We start from the raw sequence: 9019 nt of genomic DNA, 5'->3' as shown, positions 1-9019 counted from the left end.
GCTTACATCGTTTACATCGCCAACATTCGCTTAGGAGTTGACAATTTTCTCAATTTCCAAATCATGATTACGCTCATGACGGCAGTTACTCAACTGCAGCTCGGTTTTGGCCGGGCTTTTACTAGGAAGCTGCTGCCACACATAATCTTAATGGATAATGGGCCTGCGGTCCAGAGAAGCTCGCATAATCGTACAACATTTAAATGTTGATCTTGACTGGCGGAGAGTGTCTGCCCGAAATGAGATAAAAGATATAATAGCACCGAAAAACAACTCGACACAAATAACACAACAAAAAACGCATAAAACGTGTAAATGTGCAAATGTGCAAATGACATAACGAGTACGCGTCTGCGCTGGCATTCAAATAAAGATACAATTGTATCTGGCCATTTATCTCGGGTGTCCCCACCCAAAAGCCAAATCCCCCAGCCAGCCAAAAAAAATAAAGAAACGAAACCCAAATGTTCGCACGCAAATGTTTGTCGGCGGTGCGTCGATTGTTCCCCGAGTTTGCACAAATGAAAGTGGTCAACAAGAGCGATCCACTGTTCGAGATGCAGGATGGGTATCAGATACTGTGCGGTGACCCCGATACCCGATACCCTGCCCCTATCTACACTGCGAAAAGTAAGAGTGCAGCAAGTCAATATTTGCCGAGTCAATTGTGCAGGGCGAACCGAGGCAAAGAAAGCAGCTGTGACTTCGCTGATAATATTTACCAGCTAGTATATATACTAGCTAAATATAATAGGAGCCTGTTCATTTTTCCCACCATCAAGTTGAACATGAGGTGACCCAAAGCTATAGTTTGTTAGTTTTGTGTATAATTTTCTAAATGCTGCGCTGAATTCCGAAGTTTATTGCCAAATCCGCTTAATAAGACTTAATATGAATAGATATTTATTCTATTATTCCAATATTATTCCAAGACATACATATGTAGATATAAATATGTACAAAGTGTTGGCTAAGAGTTAAAGCAAATATAAAGCAACTAAAATAATAAGAAGTATGCCTAACTCCTTTAAATTGTTGAAATATTTATGCAATAATTGTTTCAATTTGCTGAGGATCTAGCTTAAAACCCTACTATTTATTTGTGAATAGCATTTTCTTCGTTACATATGCTTGGAAGCCCATTGAGTAATGTTCCCCCACATTTTCTCTCCGTGTTCGCAAACTCAGTTAACTACTCATTTGCCTATGATCGTTTAGGGCCAAATGGCAAGCGCTTGTGTGCCAAATGGCACTATGCACGTATCCAGGCTTTTATGATTGCGATTTGGAAGGCGGCTGGGGAGGGGGATGGGGACGAGCATGGAGCATGGGGTTGAAGATGGGGAGGGGCTGTAGTCGTACGTGCCTGGACTACTGCCTCCGAGCAGCGAATTTGGCCAGACTCTGGCCTGCTTCAGTTGTCGCCGCCGAAAGAAGGCATTTTAACGAGCTACGCGCATGCGCAATTGTCCAACCAAGCGGCGTCGTCGTCGATGCTCCGCGTCCATCCGCCACTTTTTATGCAACTGCTCCGGGCAGCGGACCGATCCGATCCATTCCGATCCAGTCCGAGCTCCATTGCCACGGCGATTGCGATGGCGCCCGGTGAGAGACTTTCACTCATTTGGGAATCCGCGTCCATCGGTTTGCGGCGGTAACTTGCGCATTTATCGCATTCATTGCACATCACCCAACCTTCGCACATGAAGATGATCAGCTCTTGACCCGTGCTCCGCCATGCGGAAGTTTACTATATTACCAACTCACCACGAACCACCACCCACTGACCAAAGGCCGAACGAACCACTGACCGAGCCACACGGCGATCCACCGCCCAGTCGCCAAGTCGCCAAGACACGGAACCACCAGATAACTCGGGTATTTTCATTCATTATCGCCGTGAAGAGCGCGGCACGTGATTGAATGCCAGTTTCACGGCGGGGACAAGGGAACTGCAAATGATATGTTGCTTATTACGTGGGTTTATGGGACTACCAGAAACTCAAATGGGGTAAACACAAGTATATATGCACAAGGACCTTAGGGAGCCAGAAATGGAAAAGGACCTAATAAAAATCTATAAAGAGGGTATGTTAAAAATTCTTGCAATAAAATACTCATGAGTAGCAACAAATCATAAATAAATCAAATTACAAAAGGGAAATATAATGACTATAATATATATATAAGGACATAAAAAAAGTAGTCAGTTTTTATAGTCTACATATTTTTGCTATACCTTGTTGCATGTCAACTGAAGTTTCATAAATATATAATTTTAAAAGAGCTCACAATATAGGAAGGGAAAGAGGATTTGTACTCTACACATCCTGTGTTTTCTGTTTCATTTATTAACAACAACTAAATAGCTTCGTAACATTCTTACATATCAACTGCGAAATTGTCTGAGGTAAATCAAATCATAAAAGGGAAAATAAGTAGCAATTATTTATATTCATTTGACAACGATTAGATAATATTCGGGGAATTCTCGCTTGATTAAAAAGCCTCGACTACGTTAATTAGTTTTCATTAAATAACGAACATGAAAATCAAAACAAAATACCATACAAACTGAACAATTAGATGTCAATAAGTTGAAAACAGGGAAACAATAACTTCTTCATAGTAGGTTTCATCAATCAACGACAATTTAGTTTAGTACAGGTCAAGATTAATCAGTAGAATTTAGATAAGATAGGGTTCCAGGAACTGCAAAAGGCCTTTAGACGAGCAATTATTATTTTTCAATTATGAGAACCGAAGTACAGACTATTACCACAAAATAACGCCAGCAAAATATAGCTTTTAAAAGTTATTTAACTTAATTTTTATGGAAGATTCGAACTCAGTGGTATATCTCTGCATTAAATCTACAAATGCCAGTCGCAGAAGAGAGTCTTTTGTGAAAGATGAATGAAAGTAGCAAAGATTAGATAATGTTCCAGAAAATTTCCCTGCTGAAGTTCAATGGATGATAGCCGAAAACAACGAAAGCAAGAGAGCACGCTTTAGTCGAGTTCCCCGACTATCAGATACCCGTTACTCAGCTAGTGGAAGTGCGAATAAGAAATTGCACCCTTTTTCTGCCATATTGATAGGAAGTGCGGTATGGGGTCCAGGGTGTAATAGTCTTGTTAATTTCTATCAAAAAAATATATATATTTCTATATATAAAATATATATATTTTCTATATTTCTAATTTGAAAACAAAACTTTTTTGGGGTGCGGGGTGCAGGGTGCGCGTCTATCTTAACTTTCTAGCTTTTGTAGTTCCTGAGATCTCGACGTTCATACGGACACACGGACGGACATGGCCAGATCAACTCGGCAATTGATCAGGATCAAGAATATATACTTTATATGATCGGAAACGCTTCCTTCTGTCTGTTACATACTTTTCAACGAATCTAGTATACCCTTTTACTATAACCACTTACTTATCCGAAAAATAAGAAGCATTTCCTGGATGGTGTGACTAGAAGCAGCTCGAAACTGCGAAAGTAAACCTCGGTTTGTGATCACGAAATCGATTTGGCGACATCTTTGCGAGGCTAATTTGTCACTCGAGAGTTGGTCAAATGGGAATCGTTAGTGACAGGCGATAAGATAGTGGAGGCCCAATGGGATCCCTTCTTATCGCCATGATGGATAATGCGAATGGAATTGAAATTGAATTCGAAATTGGCGTCACTCGCCACTCGCAGCCACTTGACAACCCATCAAGATGCCAGATACGATTTTCAATAAATTAATAATAATTAAACTGGAATTTATTCACTCCAAAAAAAAGGTAATCACACGTGAAAAAAAAAAATGTAGTGAAGTAAATAAAAGCTAGAGCTCGATCAAATGGTTTGGCTAACGCAGCGATTGCTTTTATTGCCCCGCTTGGGTTTCAGCACACCACCAATCCATCGGGCACACCATCATCCATTCTCGACTGGAATCCTCTTTACTTTCTGGCAGTGCAGTCATAACCTGCGGAGCAAACGGAGTTGAAGGGATCGAACTGCATCTCGCCAGGACACTTCTTGGTGTATGCCTTCAGCTCGTCGCTTTCGGCGTAGCTGCAGATGATGAAGTGTGTGCAGCTTTCCGTTGGGAACATTCCGGTGGTGGCGCACACGTTGTCCACCTCGGTGGTTTCCGCGTCATTGCTGGTGGTCACGTCGCCGCTATCAGTGGTCTCGGTGCTGGGCTCATCGGTACTGGTCTCACCGGTTGCCGGCTCGTCGGTCGAAGGCTCGTCGGTTACGGGTTCATCAGTAGCTGGCTCATCTGTGGTGCCAGGAGCATCGGTGGCTGGTTTCTCGGTGGTTCCGGGAGCATCGGTAGCTGGTTTCTCGGTGGTGCTGGGTGCCTCGGTGGTGCTAGGTGCCTCGGTGGTGCTGGGTGCCTCGGTGGTGCTGGCTGCCTCGGTGGTGCTGGCTGCCTCGGTGGTGCTGGCTGCCTCGGTGGTGCTGGCTGCCTCGGTGGTGCTAGGTGCCTCGGTAGCTGGTTTCTCGGTGGTGGCAGGAGCCTCGGTGGTGCTAGGTGCTTCGGTGGTGCTAGGTGCCTCGGTAGCTGGTTTCTCGGTGGTGGAGGCAGCAGTGGTGCTGTCATCCAGGTTGTTCGGCGGAATGGTGGGGTTCTCGATGTTGCTATCGTCGCGAGCCTCAAACGCGGAGATGGACTGGACGCACTGGGCCATCGAGGAGCTGAAGACCAGGCCAGCGGGGCAGCGCAGGTGGCGCATGGTGTAGCCACCGTGGCCGGTGGACTGGCAGGCGTAGAAGTTGGGTGTGTTATCCACTTGGGCGAAGTAGCCGCTGCTGCGGCACAGGGATTTGGCCTGGATCGTGGATGGAGCCAGGATGAGGGCCAGGCCCATCAGCATCGTTAGCTTGAACATCTCGTTGGGGGTTTCGTTTTTCGGCACTTGGTTCGACGGACTAACTGGCCGGACAATCGGAACGGCTCTTTTATAGCCAGGCCCAAGGAGTGACGGTGGCAATCATCTAGATGGCCAGCGATTAGCTGATAAAGACAGAATTCGTAGGTATGTCGATAGTGGTGGCCAAAAGTCTGGCCCGGTGACTAAGCTTCAGATAAGGGATCATTATAAATTGCAGCCCGGTCATATCTCCATATGCCCTCGAAGAAACGTATCTCTTCCGCAGTGAAAATTCCCATTTTTGGGTTCCCTTCAAACTCGTTAACTGGTAAATAAAGTGTGAAAACCTCTTCAAACTTAATGGTAACTTCTTAACATTTCTACAGCGAATACTTTACTTTACTTTATTTCCACATCTATGTATTTAAAATATTTATACTACTTGGGCATAGCAAACTGTTTTATTTTTGCTACCAAAACCTTTTCTATTTATTGTAAGAGATATTTTAAATGTATATTTAAGATATACATATAACCTTTGGCTGGAATATTTGTTCACCTTACCACGTTAAGCTGCACTTAAGCTGTAAAAGTGCCTGAAAAACAAAGCCATTAGTTGAGATAAAGAAAGTAAGACCAGTTACTGTGTCTGGAAAGTAGTAAGAACACAAATAAAAAAGGTTATCACAAGTCGCCTATCTCTTGAAAGATTTCACACCTGTTCAACCTCGAAAACTGCGACCTTATAAGAAGGTCAAGGTTTTCTATTTTAAATATGACTAAAAATGACTATATAAATAAAAATGGAAACTAACTATGACTCTCCAAATATTTAACACCAAACATATAATTTTAAATATTTATTCACACCACAAAACAAAAAAAAAATAGGTATACAAAATAAGGAAGGATAATTTCACTAGACTAGAGCAAGGGACCAACATAGATGGAAGAGTTTATCTGAAGAAAAGGAGCTGGAGCTCGAAGCTCGGAGCTGGGAGGAAGTTACTCCGCGGACTCGGCGCTCTCGATGGATTCGCCCTTGGCCTCGGCCTTGGCCTTGTCCTTCTCGGCCTTCGCCTGCTGCTTGGCCAGCTCCTTGGCCGCCTTCTTGGCGGCCTTCTCCTCCAGCTTCTGCTGCTTCTTGGCCAGCTTCTCCTGCTCCTTCTGGGCCTTCAGGCGCAGCTTGGCCTCGGCCTTGTACAGCTTCAGCTCCCGCTTGATGGCAGCCAGGTCGCTGATCTCGTTCGCCTCCTGTCCGGGCACGATCTGTGTCCAGTCGTAGCGCCAGCATCCGCCGAACAGTGGCTCGAACCTCTGGCCGCTGGAGCAGCGCACGATGAACTTGTGGAAGCCGCCCTGCAAACTGGCCACGCAGTTGTAGTAGTAGGTCTCATCCAGTCCGGCGAACCTGCCCACGGCCAGGCACTGGAAGCCCTCCTCCAGGCACTCGGCCAAGTCCCTCACGCATCTGCCCAGGCTCGGCGAGAAGACGGTCAGTTCCGGGCAGATGAGCTCGATGTCCTGCAGCTGTCGCAGCACGGGATTCAACAGGCAGCTGTGGTAACGCCTGCAGTCGCCACTGATGTGTGGGAACAGTCCGGCCGTCTGGCACTTGAAAGTGGGCGGCGTGGGTGCAATGGTGGTATCTGCCGGCGTGGAAGGACTGGTGCTCTCGGGTTCCGCTGGAGAGGAAGAGCTGGAACTCTCTGGCTCTGCAGGAGCGGATGTGGATTCCTCGGGAGCCGTAGTGGTCTCCTCAGGTGCGGAAGTGGTCTCCTCGGGTGCGGAAGTGGTCTCCTCGGGTGCAGAAGAGCTGGCCTCGGGAGCGGAAGTGGTCTCCTCGGGAGCGGATGTGGTCTCTTCGGCAGCGGATGTGGTCTCCTCGGCAGCGGAAGAGCTCTCCTGGGCAGCTGGTGAAGATTCCGGCACAGCAGTGGTGGTCTCTACATCGCCAGAGGCGTCCGTGGAGGTCTCCTCTTCGGAAACGGTGGTCTCCTCATCGCCAGCAGTGGTTTCCTCACTCGGTATGGTGGTTTCCGCCTCCGTGGTCAGTTCCCAGCCACCGGATCCGCTGCCCTCCTCGCTTGGCTGAATGGTGGTGGTGGTGGCATCGCTCCAGAGCTCCGCCTGGGCCACATCCTGGGATGGCGCCGAACCGTCGCCGCTGAGCGCCAGGATGCCGCAGGACTTGGTCAGCAGCTGCAAGTTAGCAAATGGTCAGGTATCGGCCTAATCCTCGGCTCACTTGGGTCCACCGGTGAAACTTACCAAGGCGGCGCAGAACAGCACGACTGTGGATAGCTTGGAGATTCGGCGGCCCGTCATCTTGCGAACCGTGAAAGTGGTCTGTGTGGTTTCTCTAGGAGATGTGGTCGTTGTCATCGTCGCCAGTGGCTAACGTCGGTCGATCGTTGTGTGAGCTGCTGGCCGAGAATACAGCCGATTATATAGCTGGCCAATCCGTCGGGGATGCTGTGATGGTGGGCCTTATCGGGCTTAGCACCTCGCACCTCCTCGGTATCTGTGGCTGTGTCCGTATCTGTATCTGTATCTGTATCTGGCAGATAGACAGGCAGCCAGATACGCTCGTACGTCCGTATATGGTGCAAATAAAATAACTGCCTGTTTTTCACCCCGCTCTGACGTCGCTGGAGGGTCTTTGGGGTTGCAAAATACAGTTGTAAACCCGCACCACATACCCCGCGGATGTGAAACGGAAGTGTGTAAAGATAAGTCCGGTAAATCTGGGGGGAGGTCAAGTGGGCGGCTTGGCAGCTCCAGATAATCGTGTTTGTCCCGTCTTCTTCCCTTCGTCGCTACTGTTTCTACTGTTTCTACTGGTTCTGGCGCCGATCTTTCCAGAGGAGATTCATAACAATGGGAGTGACGCATCCCAAATCTGCGAGCCATCGTGACATTCGATCTTCACGTTGCTGTGCAGCTCAACAGGTTTTTCGTTGGAAAAGATCATTGCAAGTTTGTTTGCTTTTATTTATATTTGTAGGGCAAATTGGTGGATTTTCGGCTTAAAGTACCAGACAAACGGAAATCCCAGAAGGTAGTAAAAATGCATTTGTAGGGCAAACACCAGACAAACCGAAATCCCAGAAGGTACTTGACAGGTTTTGGTACAAAAACTGATTATTTTATGACAGAATTTTAATAAAGAAGGTTTCTCACATGGTTTACATCAGAAGAATTATACCAAAAATGGGGATACCACCCAAATGAAGAATGTGCTGAAGAATGAAGAATGATCCAACCTAATCCTAATGCCTCCATTCCTGGGAGGCAAAGAAGAAAGGACTACTGTATACATGTCATCCATCTGGCCATCCAGCTAGAGATTATCCCGAACTGATGGCCAATGTCCCGGATCACTGCCAATGGCACTTGGCACTTGGTACTTACAATACCTGAGAGTTTATGGCCAAATTGATTACACTTAAATGGAAAATAAACCAAGGCCCATACACCAGAAAACACAAGGGTCCTCCAGTGGCTCTATGGCCAAAAATAAATGCTAGAAATACTGGGAACACAACATACTCTACTATACTTAATACAAATTTAGTGGCTATCTAAACAAATCTGTAACATTTGACAAACTTTTACGATTCTTGTTGTTAAACATAACCCTTCAAATAACATATCAATTAAACAATTGCATACTTTTCGGCTTGGCTTATGTAAAAGTCGCGTAATGTGTAAAATGTAAGGTGTCGAAATGTCAACTTCGAGTTGTATTAAAAAGTCCCAACTTGTAAATGTTTCAGCTGTAATATAACAAACTATTAAGTAAAGCTATAACAATATATATATATTACAAATACATTAGCATTCTTTTGGGCTGCCATTATATGAGTAAACTAATGTAACGTGCTACAGCAAACACTCTTAAGTGGAACTTCATTATATGTAACTAACTTATATTTATTTACAAAGTGTTAGCATTCTACAAAATGATATATCATATCTAAAACCATTCCAAATATGTCAAGTAAGAAAACTGAACAAAAATATTCATATTCGAACAATTGCAATAACTAAAGCATTTGTTTGCCAATTTGTAAGAGTACGCTCTTCTGAATATTCACTGTAGTTACATGTAAAGTTATTGAATAAAGCGCAACTGAGAG

At 45.6% G+C, this 9019-nt stretch overlaps 2 protein-coding genes across 2 annotated transcripts; both read right to left on the bottom strand.

Annotated features, from left to right (window-relative positions):
• Positions 1-3956: 3956 nt before the first annotated feature.
• On the bottom strand, positions 3957-4895 carry LOC122624267 (salivary glue protein Sgs-3). Its single transcript, XM_043803758.1, has one exon. The coding sequence runs from the start codon at positions 4893-4895 to the stop codon at positions 3957-3959; it is 939 nt and encodes a 312-aa protein (XP_043659693.1).
• Positions 4896-5724: 829 nt separating this feature from the next.
• LOC122623927 (mucin-5AC) lies at positions 5725-7309 on the bottom strand. Its single transcript, XM_043803310.1, has 2 exons — positions 7149-7309; positions 5725-7079 (listed from the first exon to the last, which is right to left on the bottom strand). The coding sequence occupies exons 1-2, from the start codon at positions 7260-7262 to the stop codon at positions 5883-5885; spliced, it is 1311 nt and encodes a 436-aa protein (XP_043659245.1). The 5' UTR covers positions 7263-7309; the 3' UTR covers positions 5725-5882.
• Between the last annotated feature and the right edge of the window lie 1710 nt (positions 7310-9019).

The sequence above is a fragment of the Drosophila teissieri genome, chromosome X (assembly GCF_016746235.2).
Source record: "Drosophila teissieri strain GT53w chromosome X, Prin_Dtei_1.1, whole genome shotgun sequence".
Classification (NCBI taxonomy): domain Eukaryota; kingdom Metazoa; phylum Arthropoda; class Insecta; order Diptera; family Drosophilidae; genus Drosophila; species Drosophila teissieri.
The sequence above is the reverse complement of the archived record's forward strand: the minus strand, read 5'-3'. Positions and strand labels throughout refer to the sequence as shown.

Excerpts from the sequence above, each read along its gene's own strand:
- LOC122624267 (XM_043803758.1), bottom strand. The coding sequence starts at position 4,895 with ATGTTCAAGCTAACGATGCTGATGGGCCTGGCCCTCATCCTGGCTCCA.
- LOC122623927 (XM_043803310.1), bottom strand. The coding sequence starts at position 7,262 with ATGACAACGACCACATCTCCTAGAGAAACCACACAGACCACTTTCACG. Across the intron at positions 7,080-7,148 it reads TGCTGTTCTGCGCCGCCTTG|CTGCTGACCAAGTCCTGCGG; the intron begins GTAAGTTTCACC and ends GCTAACTTGCAG.